Raw genomic sequence first — 20,580 nt, forward strand, 5'->3', positions numbered from 1 at the left:
ATGAAGTCACATATCTGATTTTTCCAAAACATGCGAGTTCTCCCTTTTATTTTTGAATATGATTTTAACCATCAATTACCAACAGTGTCAACTACTGAGGGTGGAAAGAGCAGAGGTTTGGAGAAGGGAAGAATGACATGGCGTTTCCCATCATTGGATGTGCTATAAAGCTCTGGATTTCAGCACTTATTAATCAGATAATATCATGACCTACTGACCTCTTTGACTGACACAGCTGGTACGTGATCACATTTTCTGCACACCAATGGCTGTAAAAACAACCAAAAATGCAGATGTATCTGTTTCTAATTAATCAACTATACTTTATTGGATTAGTCCTGTCTCGATGTCCCAGTGAGTATACAGTGCAGTTGTCAACATTGCCTTCCTTATAATTACACAATCACACTGCTGCCAATGAACTTCAGCTTAACAGTGAAGGCAGGAGATGGAAGATGTGAGAAAGCTATTAGTGGGACAGTTTTTAATGGTCTTTTTTTAATTTTCTTTTTCATCACACATTACAATTGCCTCATTCACACATGGTTTGGCAATCTCTCAATACTGCATTGAGGACTACACACTGACTGTGCCAAGAATTAATTGCCAGAGGGATCCTTCAGGAGTTTAAAATGGTTTTACCTCTGCACACGCACGCATGCACACACACACAAACACACACACACACACACACACACACACACACACATACACACATCATCTCCTTTTATTAAAGTACAATTTAAACTTTTTTTTCGTCAGCGATCCACCTCTTCACGGAATTTTTATTCCTTATATTTTAGGGAAGGACGGCATTTACTGTGGTACTACAGCCCAATTCAACACGATCTCTTTTCACCTCCCTAGAGGAAATAAAAAGCCAGAATGGAGCTGGGTCACTTAAAGCGCCATGTCCTCCTTTCTATTTTTTTATTTTTATAGTACAGATGAAACCCACCTCCCTGGGTTTAACAGATGTGTGGATCGGGGGACGGTCTGGTCAAAGCTGATGTGGATACCCTATAAATGCAGAGATGCCATTGAACCTGGAAGCATATTACATGCATTGAAAATGGTTTGGCATATCTCTATCTATCTATCTATCTATCTATCTATCTATCTATCTATCTATCTATCTGTCTGTCTGTCTGTCTGTCTGTCTGTCTGTCTGTCTGTCTGTCTGTCTGTCTGTCTGTCTGTCTGTCTGTCTGTCTGTCTGTCTGTCTGTCTGTCTGTCTGTCTGTCTATCTATCTATCTATCTATCTATCTATCTATCTATCTATCTATCTTCTGTCTATCCCTAATTTGTCTCTTCTAATTATAATTTTAAAAAAAATGGGCCTTCAAATCCTCAAATGATAGCAATACATTTACTCTATATGTGCTGCTGATGATTTCCCTATTTGGTAACACTTTATTTAGATAGTCCACTGTTGACACTCTACAAGCTATTGCAATTGGAAAACACATTGCTATTTTTCTTTCATTTACTGTCACAAGTACACATGTTTTGTACTATCACGTTGTTTCATGTTAAGATTTTAGCACGTAACCCTAGAAGAAAAAACAAAAATACACACATAAAGTTTTTTTTATAGTGTTATTAAAATGCAGTTGTCTTATATTTCTGACTGCAGCTATGCCAGGGATGTAATTTTGTTAACACCCCTTCTCAGTAAAAGAAGAGACAGCCTCTTGTAGCATAAGTATGCTGTTGATGTTTTCATAGCCCAGTGGCCGCCTTGCACCATAAAATGAGATGAGACCCACGAAAGACACAGACAACTGCTACTGTGGCTCAAATAGCAGCAGTTGGACGGCTTTGAAGTGGCCCTCTCATGTCACCAGTTACAGAGTTCAAGTGTGTTCTGGTTGCTCCCTGCAGCAGTATAGGCAACTGAAACGTATCTTTTACTGCATATAAACCCCTTATAAAGCTATGAATTCATGTGTATTGTCTACGCACATGTCTATGTGTGTAGGCATATTGTGCGTAAAGCCACATGTATTTAATTTAAATATGCATGTTGCTCGGCCTATATAGGCCTAACTTATTTCATGAGTAGGGTGAGTATTTTTCTTTTAACAAAGCTATAGACAACAAATCACTGCACTATAACCTGTACTGGTGCTATATTGAATTGTTTTATCCAATTGAAATCCACTCAATTATAATGTTTATTTAACTGTGAGCTCAGGACACCATGTGTTTTGCAAACATGACACAAAATGAAAAAAGATCAGGAAATCAAATCCACTGACGAGCTGGCAAATCGTCCATTCGTTTAACACCTACGTTTGTTTGTTTATGTACGGATTTAACTAATAAACTGCATTTTTTCCTGACGTGCCTGTGTTGCTCATGATTAGGCCTACATATATTTTTAACAAAAAGTAAAATAAAGTCATCAATAAATTACTAAACATATAAATATTAAATTGTAATGTTATCGCACACCTGCGATAGAATGGGGTTGGTCTTTCAAATTAAAGAGGTTGTAAAGTTGTCGGGTACGAGACCTTCAAAAATATATAATCATAAAATTAAACCACACTTAACAATAAATTGCTTTATGTCGTGCTTTATAATTGCAAGATTCAAGTGCTCGCTGAGAGAGAAAAAAAAGTGCTATAATTAGAAACCGCCGGCCCCGAGCAGCAGAAAAAGTAAGTTTTAGTGCGACTTGAAGGCAACACTGTTCGTTTTCGAGGTATCACGCCAAATAGCTCGAGGTTATTCGCAGGTCGGCCGTTTCCCGTCGGTCTGAAGTCACAGTACCCCATTATCCCACCACCATCCCAGTCTGCATGAGTTCATTTCTTTAGACTCGAAGATGCTGCACGCTTTGGAGCTCACTATTTAACCCAGAAGCCTTGTTTACGGCCCGTCCCTGTGACCTGTATTGACAAAAACCGAGTGAATCATTCTCTTTCAAAACTATCATTCGTCTTTCAAATGAGACACGCGGGGTAATAGGCAGTGCGCGCAGCGGTTATTTTTTTTCCTTTTGGGAGACAAGTGCTGGACCTCCAACCTTTCACTCGTTTGGCTGCAGAGCAGACAGAATCCGCGTCTCCTAATTAGAAACAGATGGCGCTTGGAGCTCGGCTGTTGAACACCATAACCGAGAGCTGAAACACAGTATTTTCCACACTGAGCAGTGATGGTCGCTACAACCATGCATACAGGTGCACACACAGTCTGCACAGGGGCTTCGTTAGAATGGGATATTTCGTTTGGAAAAAGCTTTGGCAAAATTGCATTGCATTCTTTTTTTTACGCGGGCACCCTTTACTAAAATGGAATAATCATTGGTTCCAAAACTTCCAATGAACAGAAATAATATCTTACAGACTCGGTGCTCATAAGGTTTGCCCGAGACAATAAAGACTGAAAATATTTAGTAATTTTTAAGGGAAAACACATTTCATCGTAAAGTTTTCTCCATTTAAATAAAAAACAACCTAGCCTATAGTAAAACAAAAAAAAAACATAAATCAAATAGAAACAGCAACTTGGCTTCATTATCTTACAAGTATCAATAGTTTATGCATAGAGGACACAAAGGTGTTGGTTTACATCTGATTAGTAGTTGTGCATGATCGGCTGACATGAATTACTTGCAATGAATTAGTTACAACAAGCTACACGGGTTTGCTCTATTGGGATTTTCTTTTTTTAGATAATGACATAATTTTATATTCCGTATATCCGTTAATATTTTATCCAGGCTGTCTCATAATAATATTTGTGTGTTAAGGGGTTGGGAGAGCGGGCATTGCTTATATGTATGTGCATTTCCCTGAACTTTGACCTGGCCTCAAAACACACAAGGCCAACACACACTGAAGCCTATACTTCGACTGGTAGCCAAAGTGTAAGCCTATCAAATATAAATATAAATATTAAATGTTTAAATTAGATTGGTTTGGATCATTATTTTTCCCAAATGCGCCTCTAACCTATAAGCCTATTTTTCGTGCTTACCCATGCGCGTCAGAAAATAATAGGTGACGTGGTCGAGGACAATTCTACAATTCAATTAGCCTATAGTTTTTTTGTTATTTTTTTTTAAATAAAAAAGTAAAGAAGCAAAATTCCCGTCCACCTTAAAACGCGTGATGTAACACACTCAAATCAAATGTGTAGTTATATTATGTCACATTAAAGGCTTGGCCAACATTGACGCTTTTGTCTTTGCCACTTGATCCAAAGCATTGAGGGAAAGTTTTCAGGAATGTTGCGGAACGTTTCGGGAGAAAGCAGATCGAAGCCTCTTCAGGCTGGAACAGGGGTCCCCAAAAAAGTCTTATTAATGTGAAGGACCCCAAACACAAACGGGCCCCCTGCATGACATTTAGCTCAGATAAACATCTGACACTAGGTTGAAGTGGCTGTTTTTCTTGTTGTTTGTATTGATGTTGTTTTGTAAAACATAATAACAACACAGTCTATTGGAAATATCAGTGTAAAAGCAAAGCTATGAAACGTTTTCTTTCTACTCATTCTTCAGAGAAGGGAAATTAAAGTGAAATAAATGTTGTTCTTATTCTGTTGTGGGACCCCTTGGGACAGGATGAGGGCCCCAGGCCACACGTAGGAAACTCATGGCTAATTACAGTATCAGTTCATTTTCAGAGCCAAAAGTACAAGTACAAATTACAATGTTCCTTCTCAGTGGTGTACCCCACACGTCTCTTGTACCTTATGTTTGGAAAAAGTTTTTATTTTCCAATTAAAAAATACATCTTTATATTACTTTTAATTGTGAGGAATTAAAATCACACGCACCAAGCCAATCTCTGCTGCTCTCTCTCTCTCTGTGCTGCTCTCTCTCTCTCTCTCTCTCTCTCTCTCTCTCTCTCTCTCTCTCTCTCTCTCTCTCTCTCTCTCTCTCTCTCTCTCTCTCTCTCTCTCTCTGTGCTATGTCCTGTTATATTGTTGATGGTGTTCTGGCGGCCGACATCCTCCTCATTGACCCCCGTCTCCCTCTCTGCCTTTTCCGTCTCATGAAAAACGATTCCAGCTCTCTGATTGAATTTTATTCCTTCCTGACCTGGTCTATTCTGCGAGGGCACCATCAATCTTTCGCCTAACACGACGTTTGTTTATTAGGCCTATACTTGGGAAAGTATCTAATGACTTTTATGAGCCTGATTATAGTTGGTGCAATCGCAGAGTTCGGAGAGACCTATGAGCATGCAGCATTCCATTGTGGATACTCTGAACAATACACATATGTTCTCCTTGTTGTTATCTGTCGCTGTTCACGAGTTCACAGCATTACATTAAAGCTATACAGTGCACAGAAATACGCGTATGGCCTGCAGCACTCATGTTTTGTGTTGATGTGTTGTAGCCTACTTTTGATGCTGTCGTCTTGTACTTCTTGGTATACAGGCATGAAGCTGCCGAAAGGGTGTGAAGAAAAAGTTAACACATCCAACACACCTTTAAATGTGCAGAAAAGCGTGTCAGAGTTACACTTTACATTTTGTATTTTATATTTTGACCTGCTGTACTCGGTCTGGAGAAAGCTCTCACTCGATATCTGTCAAAGTCTGAAGGAAAACTGAATGAAGCAGTTCACTTTGGAATTGAATTGCGCAAATTTTAGATATACAATTTGAATTGTGATTATATATTATATTAACTAATTGGTCATTGTTTGTGCTATTTAGCTACAGGTGATATTATAATCATGTTATAATATTTTACTAATGCTGAGATATTCATATTCAGTAGTGTGGTAATAACACTATATCTAGTTTGTAATACATTATTATTATTATTATTATAATTATAATAATAATAATTATTATTATTATTATTATTATTATTATTATTATTATTATTATTATTATTATTATTATTATTATTATTATTATTATTATTATTATTAGTATTATTATTATTATGTAATTATAATTATTATAATTATTAATAATTTGTCTTTGGAGGGTCGTGCTGGTGCGTGGATTTTTACGCACGCGTCATGCGCAAATCTATATAGACAAAAACAATTTTCACACATGTATTTGTGAATTCTGAATATATTTATGACAATTGAAATGTCCTTGCAATTAATAAATATTTGAAATCTCCCCAAAATAGAATTAAAAATTAAATAAAAGGCTGCTTTGATTGTTGGCTGGAGATGAAGTACACAGACGTGCATTCTTTAAATGTTACAATTTTCGATTAATATGCGTAGTTATATTTAACAGAAGCCTGTTTCGAAATTAATTCGTGTGTTTCAATCGAACCTGATTAAAAGAGTTTGAGTCCTATAAATGTATGTTACTGATGGGGAAAAAAAACCTTATCACCTTTAAACCCTGTTTGGTAATACTACTAACAAATACAATGGTTACAATAAAACATTAATCTGAAATTCCGAGTTTATTAATGTAGTTTAATATCTGCTTGATCTCGCCATATAATAAATAACTAGTCTAGGCTACTCTTAAAATCTGTGACGAGTTACGTATAATAATAACGTGACGGTCGTGGTTGTCTCCGCTCACGTCAGTCTCATGTCAGACTGCTGAGAATACAGACATCACAAGTGAAGTGACAACGGGACTATCTTTGGCATGTGTGGTATGATATTAAGTAAGCACTGGTATGCGCCAGTAAACACACAAAGCGATCCAAAACAAAGTTGTGAGCGAGGCTGCATGGTTCTAAGGTCTGTATAGGCCTCAGCAGTCAACGTCATCTGTAACCATCTCTCATGAAGCCTTTAGGAGTTCCAACATGACAATACAAATATACAAAGTGAATGAAATATGAATGCTTAAAAGCCTAGAATAAAAACATCCTGAGTGAGCAGACGTTTACTAGTTGGACTTGCGCACGCCGTTGGACACAAACAAGCAATAATTATTTTATGTTTCCTCAATATTTTTTCCATACACAGCAAAATATATATTTCAGCTGCATCCTCAAAAGTGTATGTATAAGATTATTTGATTAAAGTAAAACTATTTAAGAAGTAGGCCTAAGAGTCTATAAAGCATTAAGAATACTTAATGTATTTTTTTTTACATATTCGCACAACCATATAAAAAAGAAATAGGACCTACATTTCTAAGGGTCGGATCAAAATAATAACGAGATCTATTTACCTTCCCCACAAAACTAACACTGGCTAGACTGAATGTTATAGTTTCCACTAAAGCCTGTATTCAAGTCTGCAAGAAACGAGGCGTAGCTTTAACTCACATAAAATGACAATTTATTAAACAAACAAACAAATCCTTCAAAATACTTTTCAACAAAGGAAGAATCTTTGAAATAGTACGGTGATATACACGTTCCTTTTTGCTTACTTTTTATAATGGAACAATTTGTTGGACAATTAAGGCAATTTTAATTTTAGAAACACTTTTTTTTGGTCTTTTGGTCCATAATATCCGGCTACATTTTTTTTAGAAATAAATTACTATATGCAATTTACACGTCCATGAAAACTGACATATCCTTAACATACCATTTAAAGGAACAAAAAGCGAAGAGAGACTTACGTGTTATTTTGCAGTAACACTGTTCTTTAGAAAAAAATCAAGTCTTTTCTGCTTTTATTTTTCTGCCTCATATTAGTCCATGTGATGTGGGGCAGGTAACGAGGGACGAGGAGGAGGAGGAGGGGGGGAGACGCAGATTTTTCACAGAAAGAGTTCAACCACCGTGAGGAAAAATATTGAGCCTGCTGTTATTGTTTTTGTTTTTTGGTCAGAACTTGCTGCAGTCATACACGAAAGCTCCCGAAGTGCGATAAAGGGACTGGCTCGGTGGGAATGACATTTGACAGCTGTTATTCCCATTCACCGGTGAATTGTTCAAGCCAATTCTTTGGGACTCGAACATCTCTCGGACCGAGTGGAAGTTCTGCTGCTGCGCGGGGTAGCTCGCGCCCAGATGACCCAGGTCCCCGGCCTGGTTGAGGTACCATGAGGTCAGCCTCCCTTGGTGCGGGTGGTGGCCTTCTTGCCCAGAGTTTAGATTACCGTGGCCCAGGGAAGACGAGGTGGTAGTGACCGAATAATCTGGCAACGTTTCGTCCACGGTGGTGCTCGGCGCAAGGTGGCCCGATCTATCCCCGGCGTACAAGCTCATGGCCTGCATGTTACAATGATAGGTCGCGTTGGAGGTAGTGGAGATGGAGTTCTGGTTACAGGGGGAACTATAGACAGAGGCCTGGCTCGGGGAATAGTTTAGGGACAAAGACGGTGCTATACCTGTCCTTGCGGAGGCGCTGAGGCCGGAGGAGGTGAGCTCGGTGGCCCCTTGTGGAGAGCCGCGCAGGGACGTCATGATGTTGTCCACGCTGAAGCTCTGCGTCGAGGCCTGGCCGCCGTGGTGCTGCTGCTGCTGCTGCTGCTGCAGCTGCTGCTGTTGCTGCTGGTGGTGCTGGTGTTGCTCGGAGCCGTCCATGCCTATAGAGCGATTTGAAGGGATACTGCTGTGTGGGCTCCCGCTGGACATGCTGCTGCTGCTGTCAGGGCTCTCGACTTTGGGCACCGTGCTCAGGGCGGGCGAGTCGGCCTGCGGCGGCGTCACCGTCCCGTTCTCGGTCTTAATATCCTGGATCCTCACGGGCTTGTTGTTGTTGTTGGAGCCCTGCACCGCCGGCTGCTCATCCCGGCCGCCTTGCCCCTGCCTCGGCGGCACGTCCTTCTGCAGTCGCTCGTCTTTATCCTTCATCACGTCCTTCTTCTTGAACCGCCGTCTCCTTCGCAAGAAGCTGCCGTTTTCGAACATGTTGTAAGAGTCCGGGTCCAGGGTCCAGTAGCTGCCTTTGCCGGGCTTTTTGTCGTCGCGGGGCACCTTGACAAAACACTCATTCAGAGACAGGTTGTGCCTGATGCTGTTCTGCCAGCCCTGCTTGTTGTCGCGGTAAAATGGAAACCTCTCCATGATGAACTGGTAAATCCCATTCAGGGTGACCTTCTTGTCAGTCGAGTTCTGGATTGCCATGGTGATGAGGGCGATGTAGCTATAAGGGGGTTTGACCATATCCTTGGGCTGAGGTTGAGGGGTATACGGTCCATACGCACGGGCCATGCTGCCTTGGTATTGCTCGTGAGCTGCGTGAGAGTACATGTTCATAGGGGCTGGCATGCCGGTGTAACCGCCTCCGGCAGCGGCCCGGTAGTAGCTCGGGTCGCCGCTGATGTACGGCACGACGCCCAGGGAGTTGGGACTCGAGACGGAGTAGCGAGCCTGCATGTTTTTTCTTCACGTTGATCCAGCGACAAAATACAGTTCCAAAAATACGCGTACGGAGAGCTCCCCTTCTCCACTGCTGCTGAATGCGCACAAATCACAGCTCCACAATGCTCACTTGGAACCAAAAAATAGTGAGAAAGGTCTTCACCAGAGACAGAGAGAGAGAGAGAGAGAGAGTAGCTTGCAACGTGCTGGATCTCAGCGGTGTGTTTAAGCCGTCCCCATCTCCGTGTCTCTATGAGACGCACATTGAAAAAGTTCTGAACTTTGGACATCCGTCACCACACAAATTCTTTCCTCCTTTTTGCTGCCAGTGGAGCTCCTCCTCCCTCAGAGTGCGCGAGTTGTCCAATGAGAAGGCAGGCCGCGCGGAGGGGAGCATAGAGCGCCCCGGCCACACTCGGGGCTTTTTTAGAAAAACGAGAGGAGGTGTCGGTAACTCCCAGCTCACTCCAGCCACAAGGCTTCAGACACGACAGAGCAACTCACATGTATAGCCTACGATCAGGCCATGTAGTGCGCAATCAAGCACACTATTACCAAAAAAGAAATGTAAAAAGAAGGAAAAGAAAGCAGCCACAGATGAGTTGTAGCCTATGTAATATATTGTTTAAGTTCAATACACATGGGTTTATATTATAACATTCAATTTATTTTACATTATTTTCTCCAAATTTACGCAAAGCATACGCGCTGAATACATGTTACATATATGGCTGCCACTTCTAATATGAACCTGATTGATTGCAGTTTTGTTGTTAAAAAAAGAGTTGCCCTAATAAAACAAATGTCGTCTTTTACGTGCACGTTTGACGTCTTTAAAGGGGCATTTTATTAGTTGAAAAGAGTCATCAGCAGCGGCAGATAGATCACTAGGAGATCAAAGCAGCGCGTATGGCCTCACATCGCTGTCAGTAGGCGGTCACGCGAGATCTCATTACAGAGGGAATTAAAGACAGTTTGGGACTGAGAGGGTGTGAGAGTTTATTCAAGAAAAAGGATTTAAACAACCAAATGGGATGACCGTGACACCCAACGAGAGGCGCTTTTCATTCAAATGATTGAATGTGTGTTGTGTTGTTAGAGGCCTTATGTGAATGGATTGACCCTGTAACGGAATAAACAAAACCCTAATGCGTCCTTCAATCATCTCGAATAATTATTATTTTGTTAATAACTCACTGGAGACTTAATACTTTTTTTCTTAAAGGATTTTTTTGTTGTTGTTGAGATGTAATTCAATTTAAGGCTGCGGGTTGAAATAAAAAGGGAGATTCCATAAAAGTTCCATAAGTCGACCCCGAAGGCCTCTGCATTGGCCTCTGCTGTCAAAGGCGACTGTGCATGAAATTGTAAATGGTCATTGGAAGGCAAAGTTACAGTCCCAATATCGATGTAATCCTCCGCAGGTCGTCTTAATTAAAGGTCCGTGCAGTGGCCATGGTGCTCCGCCGGTTTCTCCTTACATGGACCCGGGCATGAACTTTTTCCACCGCCCCAGGCTGTTTACACAATTCACAACGGGCTTTCTAGTTAATACCACGGCCTGCCCACCCAGTCCTTCTTAAACTCCTTATTATTTAAGGTGTCCAACGACCGAAGCACTGTGAGAAAACGAGAATGGATGTCAACATAAACGAAACAAAACGGACGAAACATTTGATGATTGTTTTGTTTTTTTAATCATTGTTATTATTTTTTAATCAATTTAATCTGGCTACAATATAATTAGGACACACTTGTCATAGCCTATTTATTAATACATGTTATGTTTTTTTGCGACTTAGTCACCTTTTCAGATCTACAATATAATTGAATTTGAATTGAATTAAAGTTTTTATTTTAATTTTGTAAATCCAACTGACAAAGGAAATATACAATATATCTGTGTAGGTATGTTGAAATAAAACAATGCAGTTTCTTGTTTACTTTATACTAGATGTTAACATAAAAAACAAATACATATAACATAAAAACGTGATTAAAAATAAAATCAAACACACAATGCACACACACAATAGATAGATAGATAGATAGATAGATAGATAGATAGATAGATAGATAGATAGATAGATAGATAGATAGATAGATAGATAGATAGATAGATAGATAGATAGATAGATAGATAGATAGATAGATAGATAGATAGATAGATAGATAGATAGATAGATAGATAGATAGATAGAGAGAGAGAGAGAGAGAGAGAGAGAGAGAGATAGAGAGAGAGAGAGAGAGAGAGAGAGAGAGAGAGAGAGAGAGAGAGAGAGAGAGAGAGAGAGAGAGAGAGAGAGAGAGAGATGGGGGCGTACGTTAGAGGTTCATCATAACTATGATTTTGGCTCCCTCTAGTGTTAAAAGTAGGACACAATTCTGTAAGTAATACATTATTCACTGTTTTTTTTCAATTAGCCTACATTCATATGTTTGATTGAGCTACAGTTTATTTATTCTAAAAGTCACTTCCTTCATGGCCACCAACTTTTCCCTAACATCGTTTAACAAATCTACATTTCTGGAGACAAATGAAAAAATAACACATGAAGTTGAAAGGTGATTTATTGGACAAATAGGTCACTAAACCCGAACCTGCCATATTGTTTGTTAATTTGAAGATCATCAATTGAATCAATGTAAATTATATATAATATTGACATTAATCTAATATATATCACTCAGTATGGCGTGTCTGAGTGTGTGTGTGTGTGTGTGTGTGTGTGTGTGTTTGCGTGCGTGCGTGCGTGTAGTGTTGAGTGGTTGATCTCTCCATCAGAGCCACTAGCAGGCAAAAGGCTGCAGAGCATTAATAAGACAGTGCTGCCATCCTCTGTTCTGTTTCAGTACTACAATTTGAAATCATCACTACAATTTCTCAAGGGCTCGTTTATAATGAGAAAGGAGGCACCAGTCATCAGATGAGAGGGTATGACCTTCACCCTTACATGTTCTACTCAGAAAACCACTTGGTCAATATATAAATAGATTGGTTTGTAAGCAGCCTTTAATTGTTTTACATTCTCCCTGTGATATGATTTAACTGATAATTAAAGGAAGATGTACTCAACAAGCAAAATGGCATATTTCAAAATAATGCATGGATTATATTTATCAATGGTTAAATGTAAAATATTGTATCTTCACCTAATAGATCATAAAGTATTGGTTGATTATATTTTGTATTATATATCATAATATGTAAATTACTTGATCAAATAAGTGTAGTGGAGTCGAAAGTAAAATATTTGCCTTTTAATTGAAGTGGAGTAGAAGTTTAATTAAGCAGAAAATGTACAGTGCATCCAAATTATCCAAAAGTACTGCGTAAACATACTGGATAATGCGTTATAGACAGTGTATCCTATAACTTGGTATTTATGATGTCAATAAGTGGAAGGGTGTCAGGTCAGATAGTTTTCGCGAGGCTCATAAACTTACACTTTATTGCAGATGACTTTGGTTTGTAATACTGGGCCCTTGTTTTTGTTTAAAGAGCCACCCCTTTGTGACTCATGGTTTTCATACTAAAATGCATAGACGTCGATTACGGGGGGTATGGGGGGTACATGTACCCCCCACTTTTCGTCAAGACTCATTTTGTCCCCCCCACTTTTTAAGCCGGACATGGAGTGCGTCCAGCCGTATTAAAACACAGCGTCAAGGTCTCTCTCTCTCTCTCTCTCTCTCTCTCTCTCTCTTTATTGGGCACGTTATAGCCTCATAAGCCCAGGGCAGAATGGATGCTAGCTCTAGAATGAACTAAGGGCATTAAAAGTTAAGTCATCTATAGGCGTTTTCAGACGGGAGGAGACGTTCTGTCTGTGCACTCGACCGGTGGAGATAGGAGGCTCCGCGAGGAAACGCCGTGCGGTAACCATGGAAACAACTTTTGTTTACAACCCTGTGTCGCTGCTGTTAAATATCTACTCATATTGTTAACATTTGTTTAGTTAATAAGTGGATTAGTTATTCAGTTTGGTTTGGTTTAAATGTCTACTTTGTGGATTAGGTCTAGGTTTCACTTTAGTGTTTGGTGGAAGGATCAGGGCGAACAGCGATGCTCCAGCTGTTTCATCTCATTAGATTCATGTCGCTACAAGAGAAAGCAGCAAAAGAAACAGGCTGCTTTATGTTCATCATACAATCTTGACTTGAATACAGCAGAATGGTGAATATCACCATCTCATTGAGGAGAGAAAAGTAAAACACTGTTCAGCTGTGCCAGGCTGCAGGCGCGTGTGTGTGTGTGAGAGAGAGAGAGGAGCACAGACGTGAGTTTAGCTGTGCGGCCGCTTGTCGCTCCATCTGTAGAACTGCGGACTCTTCTCTCTCCACTCGCATGTCAGCTGCGTTACAGACGTAACAACAGTTTAGTGCGGCCGCTTGTCGCCACGTCTGTAGAACGGTAGTGCGTCTCTCTCCACTCGCATGTCATTGAAAATGTATTACCAGACACGTCAAAAGCCTCCCTTATGAAAAGGCCATGATGGCGAGAGTACATTTTATTAGTAGCCTAAAGGCCACTATTAATGAATTAAAAATAATTAAAAAACGGGAGGACGGGTCCCGTGGCCAATTTCCGGTACTCCCGGACTGACTCATTTCGCGGGAATCCCGAAATCCCGGGACCCGTCCAGCAACCCTAGTCGGAACTACCTTCCCAAGCTCCTTTTGTTTACGTCATGTTTGGTTGGGCTACGGGGAGCAGCTAGTGGCTCATATGTCCGCTGCTTTTTGAAAATGCTTTTTTCATCAAATGTGTCAGACATCAGTGTTTTGTATACATTTTATTCATTAGTGAGCGGGTATGCCGTCTTTCAGAACCGTTCATTACCTGCACTAAAGAGAAAAAAGATGTTTCCTCATTTTCCTCATTGTCCCCCCCACTTTTGAAAATGCACTCCAGAATGCCTGTTTGTCCCCCCCACTTGTTTAGCCAAATCGACGTCCATGCTAAAATGTGTTATTATTTCATTGCACCACATTACAGGTGTTGTTGTGATGAATTTGTGTAAGACTATGTACCTATACTATGGTCATCTTATCTTACATAAAGACTGAACATGCTTTTAAATATCAAAACACATAATACGAATTTGGAAGAAGATATTTCAAACATCCAGGCAATATTGAAAATAGATGATGTCAGCAATGATGTGCAAACACTGCTGTAAAATAGTGGTGTTGGTTGGTAACATCGCCTCAACTAAACTTTATTTATTCTGATGCCTTATTTCAAGTAAAACGTTTTTGCTCATATTACACATATAGTATTAATCTTATTTGATCGTATTTAGATGTGGAGAAGTCCAATGAGGCAATAAGAGCAGTGTATATCGGGACACTTTGAGTGAAATAGTCAGAACAAATTGTTACAGTAAAATTATAAAGCAAAATAAAAATGTGCTATTTCTGTACACAAAAGAAGATACAATCTGATTATGAATCAGCAGCACTGCCAGTGATTTCTGCTCTCACTCGGAAAAGAAAGATGACCATTATAACCATTACCGTAAGTTACTTTAGGCTGCATGATGTCATTTCAGTTGGAATTATTTAGTGAGGTTGCCAGTGTTGACATTTTCAAAATGTTTCCTTTGGATACATTTTCTCCTCTTCAACCTGATCTTTGTTTCAGTATGGTTCTGTGTGGCAGCATTAAAATGATCTGGAAGAAGAATATATTTCAAAAGTAAATGTAAGATAAAAAAAATATATATTTAAAAATGTATTTTAGTCCAAACAACCTTTATAAGAAAAAGAGATCAAATCTATAAATCATTTATGCTTGTGAACACTTGTTTAGTTTCGCTTTTTCTTTTTAAACATAAATTAGACTAATCACAAAATACCACATACATGGATTCCAACACACTTCATGGATAAAGGTTGAATATTTGTCAATTCCAATGAAAGTCATTTTTTGGCCTTTCATGGAATTACTAACTTTCTGAAGACAAATTAGAATGGTTCGTTACATGATATGTTTCAGGGTCACGGCTAATCTCATCTATAGAAAAAACAAATATTATAAAAGTACCATTAGTCAGATAGCTAATACAGTGTGTTGAGTTAGACACAAAATGAGTTTCTCCCCATAACCACACCTGTATTTTAGAGATGATTGTTGATCCTGGGTCATTTCCAGCAGCTTGAATGCAGCGAAGTTGACAACCAATTTACTATATGGTACTATAGCATGCAGTCTTTTAGTGATGCTTGCTCTACTCTTCGGATAAGGAGAAATATTGTAATCCTTGTCCAACAGTTTCCATTGTGAACAACACTGTATTATTTGCATGGATATGCAACCATGTCTCATTAAAATGACCCCAGATAACTAAACGGCATTGTCAATTACGTTTGCCCGAAAACGTATTTTGTCCCTGATTACCTCTGATTTAAACATATAGCAAATATGTTTGTTCTCAAAATATTTTTGTCATTTATTATTTCCCACACTGATACGTTTTAATGTTACGTATCCCAAATACGTTTATAATGGACATATTTGGGTCATTTATTTCCCACTCTTATACGTTTGATTGTAATGTATCCCTAATAGGCCTTCGTTAATAATCAAGTTCTAATAACTCTTTTAATCTTCTGAATGAAGATTAAAGTAAAGTGCACATTTCTGAAATGTCATCATAAACACGTTAAATGAAATGATGTAATGATCCTAAACTAGGCTACTGTATTTTCCTCGGAGAATAAAATGTAAGCGTTCAGACATGTAAACACAAAGGCTACACAAACACAAAGGCTATGACCTCTACCCGCCACATGTCGAAGTGTCCCTGGGCAAGACATTGAACCCTGAATTGCTCCCGATAGTTAGCTTGCACCCTGCGTGGTAGCTGCTGCTATCGGTGTATGAATGTGTGTGTGATTGGGTGAATGTGTACGAAACAATGTAAAGCGCTTTGAGTCTGTGAAAAACCAGAGAAAAGCGCTATATAAGTGGAGTCCATTTACCATTTACCATTTAAGTGCCATATTAAAATAAAATAAAATAAAATAAAATAAAATAAAATAAAATAAAATAAAATAAAATAAAATAAAATAAAATAAAATAAAATAAAATAAAATAAAATAAAATAAAATAAAATAAAATAAAATAAAATAAAATAAAATAAAATAAAATAAAATAAAATAAAATAAAATAAAAATAACTTTACGGATTAATAATTAGAAAAAGAGTGATATGTTTCAATCTCCGTATGTTTTTTTAAACGGTTGCTAGCTTTTTGGTTAAAGGTCGGGATAGATAATGTCCTTAAATGGCAAAAAAAGATGATAAGATTAAAACATCTGGAAATTATTTTCAGTATTTTTTGTAATGCTACACTTGTTATTTCAGAGTGACGTGTTGAACATATTTGTGTTTTTGAATCCGTCCATGATGACATCTGTATTTTTTCTTTGGGATAGTTTTGGGGGTACTTCTCCTAATGTTAGAGAGTTGGGAGATAGACTGGTGAGAAAAAGCCTAGGTTAGGATTACATAGGCCTACGTGCGTTAGGCTTGGTACAGTATTTCACACAAAGGCACACTGACATAAATATATCAATTGTATCTGTATTTAATACTTCAAGGTGACTCTAAATGAAGAACTGGCTGTTCTGCATACAAATAATATTTTTCGTAAAATGACGTGGATGGTAGAGATAGAATATAGGCTAATTTGAGCTCTTCAGCTTTCAGTCCCCACTAGATGGCGATACAGTCACGTGAAAATCTACAGGGATGAACAAGCACGAAGGATTTTTAACACAGTTTTCTAAACAGTTGTTATGAAAATGTTTTAAGTTGTTCATTTAATGACAGTCTTGAGTTACAATGTTAAGTGAAAGATTATTATAATAAATTAGACACCAATTACACTTAAATCGTTACCAGCCTGTATGGCCAGTTTCCTTCGCATGCACCATTTTAAACACGTATTTTTAAACCGCAAAATGTATTGACTAATGTTAATAAAAAGACTATGCCATATCCTTGTTTATATGCTAAACTAATGATACGTTTTGGCTTTAAGATATGATGTCAATTGAAGAAAGCATGAAAAAATTGCAATTCCGAAATAGTTCTCATGGTTTGTTTCTGAATTGGTTTCTATTCATATTTTGAAACTATGATTTTTAACTTATTTTAAATTAATCCTGTCATTTTGCTGCATATAATTAAAATAATGACTATGTGTTAGGAAGAAAGAAAAAATAAAGAACCAGTAGAGAAGAGGGGACAAAATGTGACTACAAACGTTATCATAAGAAACATTTATTTCTAGAAGACATTAAACATTTCCAAATAATGATCCTTTTAAAAATAAATCTCTTTAATGGCTTTCTGCGAGAAACTTCAGGACAAAGACATCAAGTGCACAAATAAAGATTAATGCAGGTAGGCTTACGTGTAAGATTTTTTTTTTCAGTAAAAATGTTGATATTGCTAATCAGTGTGTGTTCAGTCAGTCACACATCAAGTCCTCTCGTCATTATCATCAACACAGTTAATAGAAAGAGGATTGCCACTATAGCCTTTCACCAAAGGTTCTGTTAAAATATGTCCACCTGCGGGCTGGATTTAGAAGAAGTGTTAAAGGCCATTGTTGAGTCTTTGGTGGGATGTCACATGACGCACGGCTTGACGTCCTGGTAGACGCTCTGGTGATGGTGATGGAGCTGGTGATAGTAGGATCCGCTGGTGCTGGGATGAAGAGAGGAGATTCCGTTCAGGTTCAAAACGAAGTCCTTCCTGTCGCACACAGGAGATGAGTGGCCGGAATATCGCGACAGACCCACTGGGAACACACGAGACACACGAGGTCAAATCAGTAACTCGTTGATCTCGACGTTTTATGTTTTTTTTTATACGCTATATAAAACGTTTTTTTAATGTTAATCTTTTAATTAAAAAAAACAACCTAATACCTATTTTTAAAAGTTTAAAAATAATATAGGCCTACTATTTTTATTAACGTGTATGCCTTTTATGGATAAAAAGGGCTGACCACTCTTTAACGAGGTCCCCTTAAATAAGCGTTTTTTTAATTCAATCTAGTCGCTTTTTTAACGATTTAAATTAATTTTCGAAGGCTTTGTCATTTATAAGCCATTTATAAAAGTATATTTTGTCTGTTGTTTACTGTTTGTTTTATTAAAGGTGTACATTTGAATCTATTATTGATGATTTCCTACTTTCTAATTAACCGTCAACTCAACAGGTAGGCTATAATGTAGGGAAAAACATTTCTGGTTTGTTTGTTTGTTTGTTTACAATATCCACATGGTCTGCAGTTGTAAATGTAAAAAATCTGTGGAAATATTTAGTGAAATATTTGGTGGCTGAAATGCATTTATAAAGATGGTTTGAATAGGCTATGCATTTTCTAGAATTTTCCCATGACCTAAAACTTTAAAAAGATAAAGCATTTTGCTGGAGAAGGTTTAAAAACAGATGCACTTTTCACAAATTGTCAACCCAAAGTGCTACTGTGTCTCATGTAAAAGGCCTTGGTGAAGTTTTACTGAAATGGATAAAAACATTAGTTTTGATAATTGTTGAAAACATGTTTATAAGAGCGTGTTAAATGTTTTATTTTATTTTATTTTATGTCTTATTAAATGTGTAATTTTCCTATATAACGTCCGCTCAATAGGCCTTAAAATAAAATGTTATTGAAAAAATGCAAACAAATGGGTAGCCTAATACTTTTAAAATGTTTCTCGAGGCTTTAACTTTAACGCACATTGTGATCATTGAACATGAGTTTGAGCATATGAGGTTGGCAGTTGGTTATTATTTAATTCGCAGTTCGCACGTGTATTTCCTTTATTGTCATCCAATGCAACTTGTTATTGCAACAATTATTATAACATTAGTTTAATTTAAATGCATACTTCAAATTTAAAAATTGCATTATGAAAATAGTATAGGCCTATCTATAGATTTTGTAATAGTTACTGTTTAATGTAGGTTATGCGATGCCTGAATGTGTAAGACAATGTTTTACTTTACGCACAGAGCAGCTGTGTTGGCTGTTCTCTCATCAATCTATTTTAATCATACATTAGTAATCTTATGACTCTTCAAGCTGCAAAAAAGGGAATGAGATAATATACTTAAAAAGCTCACACATGTGACCATACAGTGATGCATACCTGAAATCTCAGAGGAATCTCGTGGGTTGTGGTGCAGGTAGCCTTGATCCAGAGAGTACGGTGACATGCCCGTGTGCAGAGAAGAAGTGGTACTGCTTGATGTCAGCGACTGCTGTTTGATGTATGAAGACACGCCAGGTGAACTCCAGTGTGATGCTGCATTTGCATAGGGAGACTGACAGTCCAGATTGCTCACCATGGCTGGAGAGGACTGCAGGAGACTAGTGCTGCTGCTGTCCGGGCAATAGTCCGCGTTAGAGGCCACCTGACATGCGGCCATGTACGATGAGCCGGAGCCTGATGACATGTGTGGAACATGGTGCCCCTCGAAACCACTTGGCACGGAGTTACCCATCAAGTCTATGTTGTAGCCGTTATGACATGCTAACGAGCCCGAAGGCGATTGAAAATCATAGTTTTGCGGCAGCATGGACGCACCGAACCCGATGCCGTTCATCATCCTGTACATGGGCTTCAAAGCTTGGCATTTCCTACGGAAGCCCCGCGGTCTGCGACGAAAGGAGCCCTCCTCGAACATGAACTCGCTCCCTGGGTCGATGGTCCAGTAGTGCCCCTTGCCGGGTCTGCCGAGACCCTTGGGCAGCTTTATAAAACACTCGTTCAGGGACAAGTTGTGTCTGACGGAGTTTTTCCATCCCTGGTACGACCCCCTGAAGAAAGGGAAGCGGGCCTGCAGGAACTGATAGATCTCGCTCAGAGTCAGCCGTTTGGACGGTGAACTCTGAATGGCCATCACGATGAGGGCGATGTACGAGTAAGGGGGCTTCTCAGGGCGCCTCAGGCCAGAATTACCCTTCTTCCATTTGGTTGACGCATTCTGCGCGCTCTCCATCACTGGCTGCGCGCTCAGCTGAGATGCGTTCAGGGCACCGGCAGCTGGACTGGAGCTCAGAGGGAGAGATGGATCCAAATGTTGCTTGGAGTTCTCGGTTGTCATGGTTGCACGTCTGATGTAGATACTATAACACCTGGGAAAAATATTTCTTATATCCCAAACGCTATACAAGGTTCCCTAATGTGATAACTATAAGGTCAGTGTCCTTTTGCGATGCTCTGCGCAAAGTTGATAACCGTGGAAATCAAGAAACACCACTAGCCCCTGTTCCTCTGTCCTTTCTCTGTCCATCGCAGGCAATAATTCCATAAGAGAGCGAAGGGATAA

At 39.0% G+C, this 20,580-nt stretch overlaps 2 protein-coding genes across 2 annotated transcripts; both read right to left on the reverse strand.

The window, feature by feature from the left end:
- Nucleotides 1–7,739: 7,739 nt before the first annotated feature.
- On the reverse strand, nucleotides 7,740–9,236 carry foxc1a (forkhead box C1a; the record flags this gene model as incomplete). Its single annotated transcript, XM_080033763.1, has 1 exon — nucleotides 7,740–9,236. One exon carries the CDS (start codon nucleotides 9,234–9,236, stop codon nucleotides 7,740–7,742), a length of 1,497 nt encoding a protein of 498 aa, XP_079889889.1.
- An 8,628-nt stretch (nucleotides 9,237–17,864) lies between these two features.
- On the reverse strand, nucleotides 17,865–20,355 carry foxf2a (forkhead box F2a; the record flags this gene model as incomplete). Its single annotated transcript, XM_080033690.1, has 2 exons — nucleotides 17,865–18,037; nucleotides 19,398–20,355. The coding sequence occupies 2 exons, from the start codon at nucleotides 20,353–20,355 to the stop codon at nucleotides 17,865–17,867; spliced, it is 1,131 nt and encodes a 376-aa protein (XP_079889816.1).
- Nucleotides 20,356–20,580: the final 225 nt, after the last annotated feature.

The sequence above is a fragment of the Ammodytes marinus genome (genome assembly GCF_949987685.1).
Source record: "Ammodytes marinus genome assembly, chromosome: 9".
NCBI classification, from domain to species: domain Eukaryota; kingdom Metazoa; phylum Chordata; class Actinopteri; order Uranoscopiformes; family Ammodytidae; genus Ammodytes; species Ammodytes marinus.